The sequence below is a fragment of the Physcomitrium patens genome, chromosome 19 (assembly GCF_059467195.1).
Source record: "Physcomitrium patens ecotype Gransden chromosome 19, ASM5946719v1, whole genome shotgun sequence".
Lineage (NCBI taxonomy): Eukaryota > Viridiplantae > Streptophyta > Bryopsida > Funariales > Funariaceae > Physcomitrium > Physcomitrium patens.
The window spans coordinates 13,554,983-13,576,561 of NC_143428.1; the positions used below are offsets into that span (position 1 = coordinate 13,554,983).

The following is a 21,579-nucleotide window of genomic DNA, read 5'->3' on the forward strand; positions in this document are numbered from 1 at the left end:
CGGAAGCCATAAACGATACTTACGGATTCTAGCCGTCCACTTGTAACGTCGAAAAGTTTAGAATACTCTCAATAATCTTCACAAGAGATGTACAACCTTCTCCTACATCACATCCAGGAAATGATTTTCTCTCTCTCCCCCGTTGTCCACAGATTTTCGTAACCGGGAAGGTCTACTGCAATTAGAATAACGTCTGAGTCGATGATGTTGCAGAGAGAATGCGTGTCACTCGGTGGTGCAGGGTTAGAGTGGCCTGCAGCAGCGCAGACAACAGATTATGAATCCTCCGGCCGGCATGCGTCATTTGAGTCGGCATCTTTATTCGAGAACTCATTCTACAGAGGCGTGCCTGAATCTCTGTGCACCGGGTTCCAGGATCATGTTTTCTCTCCGTCAACACCCGATTTTTCTGCGGAGCTTGACCCCCATGTCTGCAAAGAGTGGCCTTGCCCGAGATGCAACAAACCCCGCGCGACTCAGAACCCCAGCAAGCCTTACAGAGCAGCTTCAGTCCTACCAGTGAGGCCTTTACCCCAGCTTTTGAAGAGGTGGACTTACTTTTTGAAGAGGAGCGCTTAATGCAGGTTTATGTAGTGATTGATTATCAGCCAGGCTGTGGGTTATTACTACTGTATAAGGTAAGGGTTTGTAAACGATCATCTTGAGTTTCTGTAAATTTCTTACAAGGTATAAGCTCATGATTATCATCAGGATTATTTCCTTCATTTCCTTGTGTTGGAATCATTTAGTATGGTTGAGACGGTGGATTCTCAGAGCGTTCCATCAGAAAGACTTCATTGTACATGTAGATGCAGTCACTGGGCAAAATACTCCAAGGCTTGCTCATTAATTAGTCATTAAAACGAACTTTGGATTCCTAAACCTCATCATGTGAGAGTTGTTGCTCTCTGAAACTTTCGATCCACATAAGGACGAACAGGGTGTAGATAAATTATGATTTCTGTCCAGTATCTTCTTTAATTGTCACCGGTACTAAGGGACGATGATATACATGAGTACCTATTCTGACTGACATAGAAGACGCTTAAATTTCTATATTATGTGAACATAAATGACTAGTTGGGAAAGAAAAATCTGGTGCAGTTTAAATTCCAGCTAGGCCTTACTGAAAATTCTTGATTCAAAGAACTGCTGCAATTTGGACCTGAGATCTGCCATTTCTTCTTGCAACTGGTCACGTTTGCACAGGAAGCTCTAAGAAACGATTTTTTTTATTCTTTAGACAGCATTAACTGCACTTTTAACAACATCCTGGATGGTGATCTTCATTGTCCGTGAAGCTTGAAGCAGGTTATTAAGATGGGGTAAAATAGCTTGGCACATGCTGTAGATTCCTGTTCCATTTTTCCATGCTTGTGAACAACCATGATTGAGAAGACTTGGTCTCACTGTGCTTATGAGTAGTATTATATAACTTGTTGGTACTGATCGTATATTTCAATGTAAAGAGTGGTAGACCTGGTTAAATTTTCTTTTGTTTCAGTAGTGTTTGTGTTTTTGTATTTATTATTAGGGCATGTCATGCAGCCGGGCTAATTAGGTTGTTCTGGCTCTGTGTACGTACCAGAAGCTGGAAATGTGATGCCTGTACAGCAAACGTTCTGACGGTTAAGATTCTGGCTTTCATTTGAACCGTAATTTACATATTTTTCAAGAACGAATACTCTTTTACTCTGCAGGACTTGTTCTCTGCACTGAACAAAACACTGCACCATCACAGGATTACTCTCTGAATCAAGGTTATGAAACTGAGATGAGGTGACCACTAGCTAAATGTTCTGATGGAAACTTTCAATATGAAACTTGCACTGTCTACCTGTCAAACATATTGCTTCAGAACCTAGAAATTTGGACCTTGAAGTAATAGTCGGAGAAGTTCACCTTCGATAACCAGAATGGCACGAAATAACTTCGTTGAAGCGTCTCGAATTGAGGCATGTCACCCTATGGACACATTGCTGATTTGACTCTGGCCTTGGAGCCAAATCCGGGATGTTATTCAACTGTAACTCGACTTTGTCAAAGAGAATGAATTCTCCATTTGAAGAACGCTCCAGTTCATACTGAATCGATACAGAATACAGCAGGTGGAGGTCTCACGTTGTGCTAGAGGTGGGTGTCTGTGCTCAGTCCTGGAGATATAAAAAAAAGCTTGACGTCATTCTCTTTACCAATTTTTTTGGACTTAATGACAAAGTGGCAAGAAGTCCATCTCTTTGTAGATTATTGTTGGTTTGAATCAACTGACCGAGGCTCAAACTTCCCGAAGATTGGTATTAGGAAAACGGGCGGTTAAGGGAGAGACCACGATCTCGAGAACAGGACCAGTATTCAACAGCGTTGGATAACTTTAATTGGAGCTGGTTGCTCGGACACAGTGTTCAGGACCACTGTTCACTACCGCTGTCTGCCACATGGTTTCAGCCGCATCTCCTGCAGAAGTTCATGCAAGACGATGATGACCTCATCGTCAATGCCATGCCCCACAGAATCAACATCAGTTTAATGACACTGGTAATGAACCGAGAAGTCTCCAAGCAACATTAATCCAACAACAGAATCATGCGGTCTCGAGGGGTTCAAACTAGGTCTTGTGATGACACCAGTGATGAACCTGCAGTCGGAGGCCCGACATATCAAGTATAGAACCCAGATAGATGTTAGATTTACTATATAATTTATTATATATTAGATTAATTAATACATGTTTATAAATATAAAATTTAGGTAGTTACAAAGTATTTAGGTAGTTACAAAGTAGTTATGAAGAAGTTATAACTACTTCTATCCACTAGACAATATAAAAGGCTCTTATCATTATAATATAATTAAGTTTTTTTTTATTAATATACTTCATGCTTTATTTTATCATTCTTAGTGTTCTTTCTCTTACATGGTATAAAAGCACTAATTTTATTCTCTTTAGTGTAAGTGGAAAATTCTACCTATTATGTCTTTTCATAATTCTTCTCGCTCTCCATTAATATCTTTATTGTTTGTAAATAACTATTGCATTGAAAGTATTAAATTGGAGGTTCTTTTGAATAAATTATGTAAAATAGTTAATAACATTGAAGTTGCATCCGATGCAAGCAATTTGATACAGTATCATGCTTGGAAATTGAAGGATGTCAAAGTGTGTGCAGAAATACTTCAGTATTGTGGAGATAAACAACTTGTGACATACACAAACTACCTATATTTAAGGCAATTTGGGATTACATCAAGTATGCTTATAAACTATCAAACAAAGCTTCTCATGTATATTTCGATAAGAAACTCTGTCATTTAATAATAGACAAAAATTAAGATGTTTATACTTTTATTGAAAATTGATAATACATCATCAAAGTAGTTGCTATTCTTGATTGTGTTTTCATTAAATCTCAACAAGTAGATTTATTATTAACTACTCTTTCTAATTCATTGAGTGCATTTATTACCATCCATAGTAGAATTAGTGATTTATATTTTTTTAACATTATTCTTTAATATATTATAATAAATAACTATTAATTATTTTAAATATAATAATTCAAAAATTAGTATATTTAATATAATTTTTTTTGTTAAGAATAATAGACCTTCATATACTCCAAAATTAAATGCTAATTCTTCTTAGCAATATTATTCTAAACCATCTTACTCTTCATATTTGAATCAACCAACTAAAATTATTATTTGCCATTATTGTGAAAAACAAAGACACAAATTCCTAGCATGTCATAAGAAGCAAAGAAATCAAATGAATATATCAAAACTTATAAGATTGTATACTGCTAAGGTACCATTTTACCTATTAATGGTAGTATTTATTGACACTCTTGATTAACTGTGATATCTAAATTTCAAAGCTAACTATCACAAATATACTATTCAAGAGACTATCCAAGAATTTTCAACAAGAAAGCTAATAATAACTTGATAAAATTAAATGAACACAAGATCAATTCTAAGAGAAGTGAGCTAGAACTCTAAGACATGTGCTGTTGAGATTGAGGATCTCTTCACCCTCAACTCCAAAATATATTAAGAATCTTCTTAAGAAGTTTTCATGTTTCTTGAAGATAAAACAACCTTAGAAAGTTCATCAAGAAGTTTCCATATTGCTTGAACTTTGAGAAGCTTCCTAGGCTTGTTTCAATATAGCTTCTCAAACAACTTCCTTAATCTTCTTAGAACTTTTTAGAATCTATTAGAATATTTTAAGAACCTTTTTAAATCTTTTAGAACCTAATAGAATATTCTTAAAATATTTCTAAAATCTTCTTGTTGATAATATTACCTCCCTTTTTAACTCCAAGTTCTATGAGAAGCATTGATTTCATATTTTCTTTTTTTATTATATATAGAATCTTAGTAATAGCTTCATAGAAAAGTCATCCTAAAATAGGTTCTATTTTTGATGATAGCATCAATAAAACTCTTGTACCTTTTGTAGCACATTAACTAGATTTTTTACTGGTTCTTATGTATGTTCATTGATATAGTAGTTGTACCAATGAATAAAACATTCTAACTTACTTCTTTTTCATCAAGAATCAATGATCTTTTCCACTTTATATTCCATATGATTATCTATTTCAATACAAGGCACTGATGGTTGTATTCTTCTTACAATAGTTGATTCTTATTAAGCCTCTAAAAGAAAAATATGAAAGACTGGATGTACCTTCATAGATGTAGATAGTTTCAATCAATAAGCCATTAGATTGATTTGCTTTTGAATACAAAATGGCTCTAGTCCTCAATAGTCAAATTTATTACAAGACCAATTAATCTTGATATTTTGTTGAAGAAGCCATACTTTAATTTTAACTTAAAAAGTAAGAAATTCTTTTTTAAATTTGTTTGAAGATGATTTGTAAGAAACTTGAGCTGCTTGTAAATACAGCTTCAAAATTATTTAAAGTTATAAAAATTATTTTGTAAGATCTTCAATTATTAAATTTTTATCTTTTGATGTACTTAATAAATTAAGCTTTGAATGGTAACAATAATTGATATAAAATGGTGTTTGTTGAGTAGAAGTAAAAAAATATTATTATAAGTAAAATCCATTGAAGATAAATAACAGGTCTAATTATCTTGCTAATAATTAATGGTACATTACAAATATTGCTCTAAAACTTGTTTGATTTATTTTGTTTGACTATTTATTTGATCATCTATTTAAAGATAGAAGACAAAAAAAATATAATATCTACTTTTAATATTTTGAAAAAAGATTTCTAAAACTTTGATATAAATTGAGATCTTTGATAAAAAATAATCTCATCAGGTAGGCCATGATGTCAATATATTCTATCAAGAAAGAAACTTGTTATTTCTTCTCTAAAAATTATCTTTTTACATGGCACAAAATATGCTATCTTTGTAAGTCGATCTACAATAATATAAATAGCATAAAATATAACTGATGGGGGTAGATCAATGATAGAAGCTATTGATATTAAAGACCATGGTGGCTTTGAGATAGGTAGTGATTGTAGACATCCATAAAGATAATGTTGAAATATTTTGGATCTTGAACAGATGTTATACAAGAGAACAAAGTCTGTCACAGTCTTTCATATTTGAAGCTACCAAAAATCTCAAGAGATAAGCTTCAATGTTTGTTAAATCTAAAATGTTCTACTATTGGAAAATCATGACAAGATTGAAGAACATGAAGTCGTGTCAGTCCTTCTAGAATATATAAACAATCTTTATAATACAAAAGATCTTTAACAAACTTAAACTTGTTGTTATCAAGGTGATACTTAAAATTACAAACTAATAAGACTTTAACTAATGCTATATAAATTTGTTCAAAAAAACTTGAATTAACATGTATAACAATAGAAGTAGCACAAAGATAAAATTATTTTAATTTCAAACAAGTGGTATATTGCTAATCAAATATTGCTTTTCTAACCTTTAGAGTAAAATATGATATAATGATATATTTCAATGAACTTGACAACAATTTAAAATCAAAGCTGATATAAATTACTCCAAATTTTTGTGATCTATGTATACAATCTTAGAATGTATAGTACCTTCCAACAAGTGACATCATTCTTAAAAAGAGTCTATAATCACAAGAAGCTATTTATTGTAAATCTCATAATTGATTTTTAAAATAGAAAGCTTTTTAAAATAGAATACAACTGAGTAGAACTTTCTATTTTTTTCATCTATGATAATATGATTTTTAATGCAAAGTTAGAAGCATCAATCTCTAAATAGAAAGCCTTTATGAAATCTAGATGAAACAAAATTGGAGTTGTAATAAAAGCTGCTTTCAAATCTTAAAAAGCCTTTTGTGCTTAAGGCCCCTATTCCAATTGTCTTTGGATGTCAACCAAGTGAGAAGAGTATCAACTTTGGAATAATTCTTGATAAATATTTAATAGAAATTAGCAAGTATAAGAAAACATTGTATATCCCATACTGTCTTTAAAATTGTCTATACTATTACAGCTTGAACTTTCTTTGAGTCCATTAAAAGGCCGTCATTGGATGTAATATATCCAATAAATTCTACTTGTGATTGATTGAATATAATTTTTTTAATTTATCATATAATCTTGTATCTTATAATTTTTGTAAGATTAATATTATATATTCTTCATATTCTTTAAGAATTTTTGAATAAATTAAGATATCATTAAGATTACAAACAACAAATTTTTGAAGAATTCTTGAAAAATATCATTCATCATATGGTAGAATATAGCTAGAGTATTTGTTAATCTAAAAGGCATGACATTATATTCAAAATGTCCACACCTTGTCCAAAATGGTGTCTTCCATTTATTTCCTTCTTTAATTCATACCAAATTGTATACTCTATAGTGATCTATTTTGGTGTAGATCTTGGCTTCATCGAGTTGCTTCAAAAGTCTTGATATCAATGGTAATGGATAACAATTCTTCATTGTTATTTTATTGAGGTCATAATAATCAATAGACATTCACAAAGATCCATCTTTTTTCTTCACAAAAAATATTGGTGTACTTGTTAGAGGTTTGAAATATTGAATAAAGTTATTTGCAAGATTTTTGTTGATATAATTATTTAATGCCAAAAGTTTTTTTTGTAATAGATTGTAGATTGGATCAAATGGTAGTTGATCTTCTTCTTGAAGATCAATAGTACAATCGTACGGTTAATGCTCTGGCAATATGCTAGCATTCTTTTTTTCAAAGACATCTTGAAACTCTTTATATTGCTTTGAAATAGCTACTAACAAGCTTAATTCTTTATGAATTGGAGTTATATAAGTAACAAATGGCATTTTTCTTTATAGCTATCTTCATAATAGTCCTTATTCTAAAAAATAAAGACTTTGTTGTTGATAACTTATCGATAGGTTTTACCCAAAAGAATTATATAGAAAATTTAATCTTATGAAACTTCCAATCTATAGATGGATTATATCTTTTTAATCACAAAAGTTCTAATATGATAGGATGGGATGGAGTTTTAATAATATTGAATATTATTTTGCTACTATGGCCCTCAAATGATATTTATAACAAATGATCTTATAAGTAACATTGCTTGAAGATAAAGATCAACCATCTATTATTTCTACATCTACAGGTTTTGATTTCTATATTAGAGGAATTTTATGAAGTTTGAAAATTTCTTCATTCAAGAATCAAGCAGATGGTCTTGAATCTAATAAGACATTTATTTGAAGTTTTTGTAGGCCAAAAAATAAAGATATAGTAAAATAACAAGCAGGTCAGACAAAAAGAGGGGAACCTTGATGAATTTGAGATGTTGAAATATTGAGCCACATGGTCCCTATTATCATTGGATCTCTTTGTTTTCTTGAATAATTGCACTTCTAGTTCTAGTTGTATGTTGTTTTTTTGAAAAAATTTCAGATTTGGAATCTTTTTCACCACAATATAGGCATAGGTCATGTTGAAATCAACATTTCTTCTCTTTTGCTATAAGAGGTTTGAATTTTAATGCATTAATTTGTATATCCTTAGCTTTGGAGTGTGGAGGTAATGTATTTATTGTAGCAACAAAGTAAAAATTTCTAGTACATTGCTTTATCAAAATCCACAAGTCTTGATCTTAAAAGTATTGAAATAATCAATTATTGCACTTCACAACTCAATTGATAGCTTTATTGAATATTTGAAGATCAAGTAATAATAATAGATCTTTCACACCATCTTTTAGTCTCCTATAGAATTGACTCATAAGAGCTTGTTCATTTCAATTAATGTCACAAGTCAATTACATAAAATTAAATACATAAATTGATGCAAAATATGATCTTTGATTTAATGAGCAAATCTTTGTTGTCACCATCAAGCCTTGTCATATTTTCTAAATATCTTTGTAAATACTTCTAAAAAAGCTTCAAAGGTGCTCAAGATTGGAGATCTCTTTTCAAATAAAAGAACAAATCAAAATAAAGCTTTTTTTGTGATAAAGTTCCAACTAAACCAACTCAAAATTCTTCTGTTGGATAGTGCTTAAATTGTAAAAAAGTTGCTAATTAAATTTGATTAACAAATCTTGAGAACTTTAAGCATGTGCCATCAAACTTTTCTAAAAGGCTAAGTTGAGGCTCCTTACATTGTTGAATAAGTAAATTTTTTTGTTGATGTATAGGTGCCACTACCTCTTTGGATGTAAAAGCTTAAAAAAAGTCATTGTATCATAGGCTAATTCGCTTTAAGTATTGTATCACAATGAAATCTTGCAAAAAATCTTCAATTTCAGAAGTTCTAAAAGCTAAAGCATTCAATGTATTTATAATAACATTTAAATTCAACTTGAAAAACTTAACAATACTAAGATCTTTATTTCTAGCCATTCTAAAAATTTAAAAAAATAGATGAAATAAAAAGTTTTTAAAATAATAGAAGAGGGTACTTTGTAACTTCTAAAGAGCTTAGATGCCTTTAAAAAGAAGAATAATCCATTCTCTATTAAGAATGATTGATCTCTAGTATTGATAAGGAGGCAGTCTTGACAAACTATCATGGATATACTATAAGGGAGACCAAACAAGAATTTGAATAGAAGAGTTCCAATAAAAAAAACTAACAAGAATTTGATTAAATTAGATGAATATAAGATCAATACTAAGAATGGTGAAATAAAACTCTAAGAGATGTATTGTTGAAACCCTTAGCTATGTCAATGAATGTCTTTGCTTAATGTTTACCAACAACACTTCATAGCAGTCAAACATTATCCTTTCTTACCTCAATTGTGATCCATACTTGGTTGCAAATCACCTTTTTGCTACAAGTTATCCTCACCCTTATATGAAAAAAGCCAATCTAAAGTTAATTGCACATCATCTCCATACTTGTCTTGGAATTGCTACTCCAAATTTGACTATCAATCCAAAGTTAGTTGTAAATTGCTCATATCTTTGTCTTACAATTACTAATCCAAATTTGACTATTATTCTAGAATCACTTGTATATCGTCATTTTCTTATGGTTGCCAACCTCAAGTTACTATTAATTGTAGCTCCTGATCTGGTGTCAAAAAAGTATGTTTTCATAACAGAATATGAGGTCTTTGATTGCAAGTAGGTTGTAAGAAAATACAATATTTTCTTAAATGAATTCAAATATATAAAATCAGCCCAAAGACTTAGTATAATTTTTAAATTAATTCCTTTCTTATGGCAAGATGCCAAGATGCACCTAATATCTAATTCTAATCTCAAATTTACACCTCTTCTTAATAAAATAATTATAATTTATTTGTTGCTAATTAAATCTATACAAATTTTAATTCATTGATCTTAAATCAAGCTATAAACTTTAAAATATCAAAGTCAATAAAAAAAAATTCATAGAAATTGAGAGCCAAAGCAAAGAAAAAATTAGATGCTTGTTATAGCTGTAGCCCTCAAAATTCCTATCTACAAATTAGCATGGATCTCTCTTATAATAGCTTCTTTTTTATGTAAAAAAGCCTATTAGAAAGCTAATAATGAGATCTAGTTTCTTTCAAAATTTCAAGACAAAAAGATAAAAATAAAATAAATGGCATAAAAAAATCCAAACTACTCTTGAATGTCATTGTCCAAAACTTTCCATGACCCTCTTCCTATACATTTTCAAAGATCTCTTTTATTATTGTCAAGGACACAAACTAGAAGAAGATGCATAAAGTCGTGGAATCTATGTCAAAAGGAAAGTGACAAAATAGAAGAAAGTATATATATTCAAGGAAGAACTGGAATGGCTATTGCCAAAGATTAGAAAACATAAGACTCTTGAAACTAGACTAAAAACCAAGAAAGGAATTGATAAGAGTGAAGAAGGCCTCACTCTTGCCTCTATATATACTACTTAACTAAAGAATACATGGCGACATGCTATAGGACCTCTTATACGTATTCAACTCGCAGGACACATGTCTAATTTACAAGGCAAGTTTCCTAGGTGTGCACCAAATGTCCAACTTGTACTACAAGTGGTCAACATGTTGACATGTAGCCTCTTTGTTGGCCAAGTTTTCAACCTACCAATGACCTATAGACATGTATAAAGGCAAACTAGGATCTATGAAGCTTTTAGGAAGCTTTCTACAAAATATTATCATATTTATTTACTTTGACTTACTTCTACCTATTCTTATTATCTAGATAATTAATATGATAAATATGTATATTCGTGAAAATTATAGTAGCTCATTCAAAGTAACAATCTCCTACTTTAAATCCCATTTAAATTTATAAATGTATTAGCATTATATTGTTCTCTCCTACAAATAAAACTAATTACCTTCCAAATAACTTTGATGCATTTAATTTAAGTGCATCAAAATACCAGATCTACTAGCCAATAAACCTAACACTTTGTTTTAATTATAAGTACTTGATTTACCTAATTCCATTATGCTAGTTAAAAGTCACATCCTAATTGCAAGTCTTAGTGTCTTTCTTATCACAACCTCAGCAATTGATTAGACCAAATTACTTATGAGTAGCAATAATTCTACCATGGATAGCGATACACTTCAAATTGGTAATTCTAGCTAAAACATCAACAACTCTCCACTAACAAACAAGGCTATTGCAATGTCTTCCTTGTATTAGATGTGTTGTTTGACCTCTAACCATGCTTTATTGTTTTTTATCAAACCCTAAACTAATGCCGGCATCCTTCAAATCTTTCTTACCATATCAATTCTATATTTTTGCATTCTACTGTAATTTGGTGATGTGGATGTATAAGGCAATCCACATTAATCTTCATTTGATGTGGGCTCACTTGGCTACTATCTAAGTCAGTACAATCCAACCATGTGTTGCCTCAATCAACGTAACTCAAGTAAGTCTAACTAGGATTCAACTTCATGTTGTCCAAATCTATATAATTGAAGCTCAAATGGCCCAACTTACATAGCTTCTATCAAAGAGATCCTTGCTAGTGTGGATGCCTAAAGCACTTTTGCTTTGAAGAATCTAATCTTAGATAATAGTGAGCCAATTTCAAATTCACATATTTCAAATTCAAGCAATATTCTAATGATGTAGCATCACTAATTGAGGTATCTTAATTATTCTAGCTTGCAATATTTAGAATATAATTATTTTATTTTAAAATTATCTTTATTAACAAATAATTTATTTTTTTTATAAAGGTTATGTTTATAGTAAATATAATAAAATGCCTTCATTCAAAATATCTACCATATACAGAACAACATTGTTGGCTTTAGTCCATTTCAACCTTTGTGGTCTTATGGCTATTCTTTTTCTTGAAGGAACTTATTCTTTCTTATAATTTTTGGATGATTACTTGCACTTTATATCAATATTTTTTTTAATAAGAAATCCAAAGTTTTTTTTCTTTTTAAAAATATTATTATTGTATTACCACCCAATTTGGCCAACTATTATTAATACTATAAATATATAATAATAAAAAAATTATAAGTAAAGACTTCTACTTATTATGAATTTTATGGTGTTATTTGATATTTTAAAATTTTTTATATATCTTTTCAAAATTGTATAATTGAACATAAAATTTGGATACTTATCAATTTAACTTACACTATATTATATGCATCAATATCAAAACTAGTTATTGGACTAAAACAATTTTATTGCTTATTATTTACAAAACTTATCTCATCATTCTTTTTTGCCGGATATTACTCCCTATTAAAGATGGAATAGACTTAAACCAAATCTCTGTTATTTATAAGTTTTTAGATGTTTAGCTTTTGCTAAAATATCCAGTGCTAAAAGTACAAAATGTAACCCTTCTACTTGTTGATATTTATTTTTCAGCTATGCTGAACGAAGACACAATTATTCAAATTTACTTGTATGGTTTAGTCAATGCATAATTATTTTGCTCTTACATTGGCATAAACAATAAGAATAGAGGCTTCCAATTATGGGACTTCTAACAAAGTTAATTTTTTCTTCTTAAGGCATATATGTGATTTAGATTCTATTGCTTAGTTTCTTAATTTTTTTGAATCTTAGGAAGTCAATTTCAATTACTTCTAAATGTGTCGGCTGATAATATAAATCTATTTACATCTGTATATATTATTTAATATTTTAATTAAGTTATTTTGGTTGTAATAAATACTCAAAACCTTTTAACATTATAAATAAAGTCTATATAACAAGCATATTGTTTCAACAAAAATAGATAGTTAACTTAAATGGTTCTTTTTAACTTTATTCAAGAATTTATTATTGTAAAAAAGAATTTATCTTTTCAATATTTTTATTTTATTTTTTACAAATTATAAAAGAATATAATTTTTAATTTTGCAGCTAAAATATGTTCTTTTATCTAGAAACTTTATTTTTTGATCAATGAAGGATATTAGAATCTATTGAATTTTTGTCATATATAAACAATATTAACTTGATATGCTTATTAAATGATCTAATATACTTCTAAATTAAATTTCCATTAAATTATTAATTTAATCCTCATTCAATTCATTTGCTAATAAGACCTTTTATTGCTCTTAATGAAATAAAAATTAGTTTTTAAGTATAACTTTCACTTTATTTATCTAAACAAAATCGTACAAATATCAAAGAATTTAAAACATCATAATAAAATAAAGAGAGGATATTTCATCATTTAGCAACTAACAAAATAATTTTCAAAGAAAAAATATTGTTGTTAGATTCATGCATTAAATCATTCAACTATCCTAAGAAGTATCCTATCTTATGCCTTAGAAATGTGACTACATAAACAAAAATAGAACAAATTGGAGATATTCTATTTCCATTCAATTAATGATTTAATCTATATTTAAGTGTATTAAAGATATTAATATCAACAAAAATTCTTTTGATTATTTTTATTATGTCAAGTTAATTATATAAATTATTAAACTTAAGTATTGAAAAACAATAAAATAACATAGTTTTGGCATTCATCTATTCTATGAATTAAATTAGTTATTCCAAAGATTAGTTTTAAAATTTTAAATAATTTTTTTAAAATAAAATAAATTTATAAAATAATTTTTAATTATTATAAAAAATAAAGAAAAATATATTAATAAAAAAATATTTTCAATTAGATACAAATTAGTAGTTATATGTATGTATGTGAGTATATATGTTTGTGTGTGTGTTAAATTTTATATATGTAATTCTAAAATAAAAACTATATAATATGTTATTGTATTCAATCCATAACATATATATATATATATATATATATATATATATATAAAATTATAAAATAAAAATCCATTATGTATATTAATAAAAAAAATTAAAAAAAAATATAGTCATTATCTTTTAGTATATTATTATAAAATTCCTCGGATTCTTTTTATAATTTTTTAATAAAATATATATCTTTTATATCTTTGCACATGCATTTAATATGGACATGAATGAAAGATTAATCTTTTATTACACATTACTTTCATAATTGCAACAAAAGAAAATTTTCTCAGTTCTAAACTTAAATCTAAACCCTGAAATGTAAAAAAACTAAGAAATATATAAATATACATATATATATATATATAGAAGAAAATGAGAAAGCTACCCAAATTTTTACTAAAATGTTCTACTCTAAAGCATCATTGCACCCTTAGAGCCTCCATCCTTGTTCTTAGCTGTTCTTTGTTCTCAATTGTTACTAAGAATAGGGGTGGAGGGCTAGAAACTTTAAGAATGAAGGCGATAGTTGAGAATATAGGAACAGGCTAGAAACGGAGAAACAGCTAGGAACAAGGAATGTATATGTATTTTAAAATACACACATACATATACATACATGTTATTTTAAAATTATTAGTATATTATAACTTTTAAAATATAATGTTTTATTCAATTTACGTATAAAAAATATTTAATTATAATACATTTAATCTTTCTTTTAAATTATGAATATTATGTTTGAAGAAGTATACTTATATTTTAAAAAATAAAAAGAATTTATTTATTTATTATTTATTTATTTAATATTAAAAATTATGATTATGATTAGGTTAACCTTTTATAAGTTTTATGTACAATAATAATTTTTTATATTGAATTATTATAATGCAATTGAATATAAAGTTGAAATTTGTAATGTAGTAAAACTTTTAGTATACGTAAGACTTAGAAGCATCTACTAGATAGGTTGTTTACAATCAAAAGGCAAGAGGAATCAGTAGTGGCTAGAACAAGTGACTCTTAAGTTTTTGGAAAAGTCACCCTATAGATATTCTTATCAAGAAGGAATCTAAAAAGAAGGAACCTTGAAATTCAACTACAAGGAATATCATCATATACTTCTTATCTAAAAATAATTAGTATAAAAAGTAAAATCTCATCTTAGCTCACAATATACTTATTATTGTATTTATCTTGTATTGTGCTTTTATACATATAAATAAAATATACAATTATTTATATTATTTTATACAATTGTATCTAAGATTCATAAATTGTATAATACATAATTGTACAATTTGATTCATAAAGTATAGATCTTAATACAATATTTACTTAATGGATTAAAATTACTTATTTATACTTCCTTAACTTCATATAAATAATATTACTATTTTTTAAAATTTTGTATGTACATATGATATTATATTAGTCTTTTTGTTATGTTTGAATTTAATTTATTTCAAACAAATAGGACTGCATAAACAAAATAAGAGATTAAAATATATATATATATATGGGATGTATTATAATAAGATAGAATTACATTGATGTAAAACACATGTTGATATATATATATGTATCAACATGAAATTTTATACATATATATATATATATATATATATATATATATATCAACATGAAAATAAAATCTAAACTAGTATAGATATTCATGAAATTAAATTATATTTTTAAATATGTTGAGGACAAAGAATCTAAAATCTTTAAAATCTTTAGAACTAAATATAAAAATGAACACAAAGTTAAAAGAACTTTATTAAATATGTGACTTATATTTTTAATAGAAAACATTTGTAATATATTAGTTGTAAAATATATTGTATTATATATGAAGCTAATTTAAATTAAAAGAATTCACACTATATTTTAAATTTTACATAAGTTTGTAAAAATTTAAAAATAATAATAACAACAATTATAATTATAATTATAATAAACTACATATTTTTTGAATGTGTAACTTAAGATACATGCCTAATTTTATTTAGTTATACTACAAATGCAACTTGGAACATAGCAAGATGGTGTAATCCAACCACAATTTTGTTTAGGGTATTATAATATATTCATGAAGTCAAGTAGTAATATATTTTTTCAGCTACTAAACAAAATGGCTATATCATCATCATCTACTTCTTTTTTTACTATGTTGTATATCTAAACTTTCACTAACTAAAACATAATTTTATTTATTTATATAGTTTTGCATTTGCATCAATCATGTTTTTAGTAATAGTTCCTATATTGACTTGTACATGCACTTTCTAATATTATATATTAAACTAAAAAAATCCACTTTACACAAGTAAATAAGCATGTATACTAATAATGTGAAATCAAATAAATAATCTAGTTAATAATTTAAGCAATTGAATTATTAAAAACTTGTATAATTTTTATTACATAAAAACAAGGATTTTTTATCATTTTCATATGATTTTTTAAATTTTGTTTGCTTTATTATGTATAATTTCTAATTTTTAATTTTTATATTATACCCAAATATTATTGTAGTATTTAAGATTTAATCTTTACATCCATATCATAATTAATCTAATTTTAATTATATGCATCCAGTCACCTTTATCTGCAATTTATTATACTTATTGTGTTATAAAATTAATACACTTAATCATTAATACACTTTTTGGTAAGTAAACTTTATAATACATATCATTTGATTCGTTTCGAGACTGTATCTATTTTCTTTTGCAGTAAAAATTGAACTAAAAGCAATATGTTAATAATTAAACTCAAAATTGATATATTTTGATCAGTGCATTTTTGTTCCTAAACTAATCCAAACAATATCTTTCAACTTCAGGTGCAAATAACTTACTTTTAATTAGTTATTCATAAAATATGATTCTATAAAAAACTAAAATAGCAAGTTCTGTATTTTCTCTATATCGAGAAGTCCTTAATAATTACAATGTTTCTAACTTATTCCATTAAATGACCTACATTACCAAATGTGATTATGGATGTACCAATGGTGGGAATTGTTCAACGGCTAGACAAACAAAATCTTGGAAAATTAAAACAATGGTTCAAAAATCGTGCCACAGTGGACTGACAATCCACGCCCTCGTATTCCGATCAATTTTCAACCTGAGTTTTTATTTCTAATCATCTCTTACATTGAATAAATAAAACCTAAAATTCTTTGAATATAAGTGAGTTACGAATTACTGTAAGTTTGAACAGAATCTATCCGACCAGACTTCGAAAACTAACCAGAAAAACACACCAATGGAAGCAGCGGTCTGTAATGCGTAACTGGTGTGGGAAAACAAAGCTATGATTTACACTCCTAAACTATGGTTTATACATATTACCAAAACGCAAAAAGCTGAAAATACTCCACATCGTACAAAGCACAACGAATTCACTGCTGCGGATTTCAAGCTCAGCATCCAATCATTTCAAATCAAAAGGGTGCGTGACTCAGAACTTACGAAGGTAATGTTATCACTACGATGGAAAAAAAAACCTTGCAATGACTAACAAACAAATGCTTCCAAAAGTTTAATTCATACAAGAAAAATGGCAAGAACTACAAATTCACCAGAAGACATAAGACGCGAAAGGTCGTCTAACCAAAAACCTTATCAACAGTTTCTAAGCTATTAAGAAAGCAAGGGCTTTCGGGAAGTCTACTTTACAAAAGCAGATGATTAGTTATAAGCCTGGGAATTTAATCCGCCCCTTTTAGCAACGCTAACGTTATCCCTGACTCCTCATATTAAATCAGCTACATTCATAGGCATTTCATCGATTTGGGTACTGTAGTACTGCTCTATGTCTCGCAAAATTCGGATGTCATCGCTCCTTACAAAGTTAATAGCTACACCCTGCACATCGATTGGTGGGATAAGTTGTCCGGATATTGAGAGATTAAAATAAAAGGAATCTTAAATTACACTTTAAAGAACCTGCTTCAAATAAAAGAAAGGCAAAGACATACCTTCCGCCCAAATCGCCCTGAGCGACCAATACGATGAATGTACAATTCACGGTTATTGGGAAGATCATAGTTGATTACCAAAGAGACCTGCCAGAACAATCAAAGTCACATCGATGCTCTCTATTGAGAACCTTCATAAAAACAAGAGTGGGACCTGGAAAACCATCGTACTGAACAGTAGAGAGCATTTCGCAAATACAGGGCTTAATCAAAAGCCATGGATATGTCCACACTACACAAATACCATTGTAAACACAGTCATGAAATCCTTCAAGCACAGGGACTGACATGTTCTGAAAAGAATCAAGACATCTAAAAAGTTGCTGCAATAACGGCATAATGGTACAGAACTTCACTGTTCCATTACCACATCTACTTCGCAAAATATGAACACAAACAAGGCGAGAAAACAAAAGGAAAAACCTACTTGTTGCACATCAAGACCACGAGCCCAGACGTCTGTTGTAATGAGAACCCGTGTAGTGCCAGACCGAAACTCGGCCATGATTGCATCACGTTCCTTTTGGGGCATGTCGCCGTGCATTGCAGACACGGTAAAATTGTTACTTCTCATCTTTTCTGTCAGCCAGTCCACCTGCAAAAACAAATAATTTCAGCTATTTCCAAGACTGACTCTATATACTGATTTTTCTTTGACATAAGATCACCAAATCCTAACTTGTACACACTTAGGCTTACAGAAATTATCCAACTGTTGTAAAACATCACTGATAGCAATAACGAAACAACTTAGCTCCTGACAGTCATAAGCAACCAACCATCAGCAATTAGATTCAACTCGTCAGTCAGACCAGGACGCATGGGTGATATACTTACCTTCCGCTTTGTGTTGCAAAAAATAACAGCCTGGGTAATTGTAAGTGTGTCATAGAGATCACACAATGTATCGAACTTCCATTCTTCTCTTTCGACGGCCACAAAAAATTGTTTTATTCCCTTTCAAAGAAGGAACCCAATAAAAATGTCATATTTCGACATACACCGAAAGCAAGATAAAACAAGATAAAAAAGTGATTGGAAAATAGAAATAACAGTACAACTGCCGCTGGTCATTTATCCTGGGAGTGGTGGCATCAGACATTGCACCCTATGCAATGAGGAATCAGATGCATGGTCTCACCTCCAGAGTCAACTCATCACGTTTCACCAAGATTCGTACAGGGTCAGTCATGAACTTGTTCGTCATTTCCAAAATTTCATGAGGCAAAGTTGCAGACACTAATACAACCTGTATCAATCCACACACCGAATCACACATGTTATCCAGGTAGATCATTTCAATGTACACTTGGCGCACCTACAGGTGGCAGTATGAATGTATATGGCAATTCGCACTACAGCTGCGTTTCTCCACTAAATACTTAGTTCATGATAACAGCGTAGAAAAACTCGAAAAAATCTCGCCACAACAATTACCTGCAACTCAGGGGGCAGATAACGATAAACATCGTAAATCTGGTCCTTGAATCCTCTGCTGAGCATTTCATCCGATTCATCCTGAATCACCAAAATCCGTTAAAAACTGAAATAACCAGAAGGATATATAGAACTAACTAACACTTCGTAAACTCATTCAATTATGTAGAACTTATCTAGAAAAAGCTCCTGGAGACATAAAGAACTACATCCAGTGCAAGAGTACCTAAATACTCTTTTCTTCCACTACTTGACCGGGTTCTCTCACGTTAAAGGTATGCGAATCAGACCCTACGAGCTGGGTTCTTAACACAGTGACGAAGGGGCATATTCATACCAAGATCAGGAGCTTGATAGACCGCGTCCGCAACGTCCTTCTCTTTATCATATCATAAACTCTCCCAGGAGTTCCAGATACAACATGTACACCATATTCAAGCTTCCGGATATCTTCCCCAATGCTCTTCCCCCCAATGCAAGCATGAGCTTGAACATTCATGAAGTCGCCGATTGCGAGAATCACCTTCTCCGTCTGAGCAGCAAGCTCTCTGGTGGGTGACAATATAAGAGCTTGCACCCTGTTGATATCAAAAGTAAGTTAGAGAAATGGAGTTTCAAGTGTTTCGATATCAAGTCTCAATAAGCAACCAGTTTCACCTATCATGCAGGTGACTGAAAATCATAGAACTAAAAGGACTTTATCTAGTCCAATGAATCCAAAAAATAGACCCTTAAAATTAAGGCGTCCTAAAATCTAAATTTTCACACAACCCTACGTAAGCCCTGGTAAATTTGTGCATGCCATGAAGTGCGATTGTCATTAAGACAGTTTCATCAAACAGAGATTATTTTTCTAACGAGAACGTTACCAATACACGAAGTGTAGGCACTCAGGAGGAGAAGACACTCACTCACGGGTTGCAATGTCAATCATTTGACAAACGGTTAGGGCAATCATAGAGGTTTTCCCTGTTCCAGACTGCGCTTGGGCTATAGCATCCCGGCCACTTATAATAGGCATCACTGCTCGCTGTTGAATAGCGGACGGCTTCTCAAACCCGTAAGCATAAATGCCTCGCAACAGGTCCTCCCGAATACCCATCTGATCGAAGCTGGAAATGACTTCCACGCCCGCGCTCGTCTCAAATACGAGATTCTCACCTTCCTCGAGCTCCTCTCGCCCCATCCGATTCCTCGTACCCCCCGTCGCGGCAGCCATGGCTGATCAGAAACTTCAAACCCTAATGCGCCTTCATTCACCGACAAAGAAAACTATATTAATCAACCAATTAACAAATACGCAAAATGCCACCACCCACCAACACGCTTGCAATATATATATATATATATATATATATATATATATATATGACCCCAGACAGAAGCAATTACCGCACCCGCTCCTATCCTGGGTGGAGTTTGAACCCAAGGACAAAACGAAAAAAAATTAAAAACCCTAAAACCCTAAACCGCGCCAAACATCGGCACGCCACAATACGAACTCAACACCGATAACCGGAGCATAGAATCCTTCTCAAAACGATAGAGGGCAGAGTAGATGCGTACGTGAAGGAGAAGGGTGGAGCGAAACGAGACGCAGATGCAACCCTAGTCGTGGTTGCACTTCGGGTCCAGTAGCGCGAGGGTGCCGTGAGATCCTCTGGTCCCGCGGTGTGGCGACGGCGAGTTCCCGCCCCGGTTTGCCACAATGGAGGAGTCGAAGGAGGAGGGAATGAATGCCCGGCCCGCCTCACCACAACAGCAGTGGTATCAATACGCCGCACCGTGTTCTCCCACTGCCATCGCTCACTCGTTGCTCATCGCCTCATCGCGTTACCGAATTCCAACCCTAGTTCGTCGATGCTCGACCCCCGTCTTCACGAAGACTACGACTCTGCTACCCCATTTTTAGGTCAGGATGGATGTGGATGAATCGAAGTGGAAGAATGTTTATTGGTGGAATGTTTATGAATAGTGTGGATGGATGTTGTGGATGAACCTTGCACTTCGCGTGCCCATCCATTCCTCGAAACCTGAACGACCTAAATATCATTTTCTATAATTTTATAAGTAGTGGTATTATTCAGAACTATTACCAATTATTAAATTTTATCAAGTTGTGTATATATATAAAGATGAGAAAGAATTTTAGTTTTTACCTGATAATTCAATAGTTGCGCTTCTATAATTATCTGCATCAACCTCCTTTAATAATGCATTAGCCCTACCATGTGTTATTTTTTTAAAGCTTTGAACCGTGTAGATATTTCAAACATAAGTACATGAATGTAGTTTTAAGTAGTGATGTTTGTTCATTTATTGTGTTTTTTTTTTTTTTTTTTTTTTTAACATATACATTGTAACAAATCATAAATATATGAACTGTAACATAAATTATACGAAATTCATGATTTATTCTTTAACACAAAAACTTTAATAATGAAACACAGAGGCGCACATCAAAACTTAAGTTAAAACATGTAA

At 30.5% G+C, this 21,579-nt stretch overlaps 2 protein-coding genes across 3 annotated transcripts; both read right to left on the minus strand.

Annotated features, from left to right (window-relative positions):
* Nucleotides 1–1,215: 1,215 nt before the first annotated feature.
* LOC141044489 (uncharacterized) lies at nt 1,216–2,409 on the minus strand. 2 transcript variants are annotated; one of them, XR_012216054.1, is made up of 4 exons: nt 2,270–2,409; nt 1,903–2,153; nt 1,586–1,606; nt 1,216–1,355 (listed from the first exon to the last, which is right to left on the minus strand). XR_012216054.1 is itself a non-coding variant. In XM_090244819.1 (4 exons), the coding sequence occupies exons 2-4, from the start codon at nt 1,957–1,959 to the stop codon at nt 1,240–1,242; spliced, it is 303 nt and encodes a 100-aa protein (XP_090100945.1). In that variant the 5' UTR covers nt 1,960–2,153; nt 2,270–2,409; the 3' UTR covers nt 1,216–1,239. The 2 variants fall into 2 exon arrangements, 1 of the variants encoding a protein (XP_090100945.1); XM_090244819.1 differs by having other exon boundaries at nt 1,586–1,715.
* Nucleotides 2,410–17,195: 14,786 nt separating this feature from the next.
* LOC112272841 (eukaryotic initiation factor 4A-3) lies at nt 17,196–20,935 on the minus strand. The gene is made up of 9 exons (XM_024500997.3): nt 20,662–20,935; nt 20,007–20,345; nt 19,433–19,673; nt 19,096–19,176; nt 18,800–18,907; nt 18,496–18,615; nt 18,086–18,253; nt 17,659–17,745; nt 17,196–17,545 (listed from the first exon to the last, which is right to left on the minus strand). The coding sequence occupies exons 2-9, from the start codon at nt 20,312–20,314 to the stop codon at nt 17,432–17,434; spliced, it is 1,227 nt and encodes a 408-aa protein (XP_024356765.1). The 5' UTR covers nt 20,315–20,345; nt 20,662–20,935; the 3' UTR covers nt 17,196–17,431.
* Nucleotides 20,936–21,579: the final 644 nt, after the last annotated feature.

Excerpts from the sequence above, each read along its gene's own strand:
- LOC112272841 (XM_024500997.3), bottom strand. The coding sequence starts at position 20,314 with ATGGCTGCCGCGACGGGGGGTACGAGGAATCGGATGGGGCGAGAGGAG. Across the intron at positions 17,746-18,085 it reads GTGGTCTTGATGTGCAACAA|GTCTCTTTGGTAATCAACTA; the intron begins GTAGGTTTTTCC and ends TTGTTCTGGCAG. Across the intron at positions 17,546-17,658 it reads CAGGGCGATTTGGGCGGAAG|GGTGTAGCTATTAACTTTGT; the intron begins GTATGTCTTTGC and ends ATCGATGTGCAG.
- LOC141044489 (XM_090244819.1), bottom strand. The coding sequence starts at position 1,959 with ATGCCTCAATTCGAGACGCTTCAACGAAGTTATTTCGTGCCATTCTGG. Across the intron at positions 1,716-1,902 it reads TGCCATTCTGGTTATCGAAG|TGCAGAGAACAAGTCCTGCA; the intron begins GTGAACTTCTCC and ends TGTTTTGTTCAG. Across the intron at positions 1,356-1,585 it reads CATCACATTTCCAGCTTCTG|GAATCTACAGCATGTGCCAA; the intron begins GTACGTACACAG and ends AAAATGGAACAG.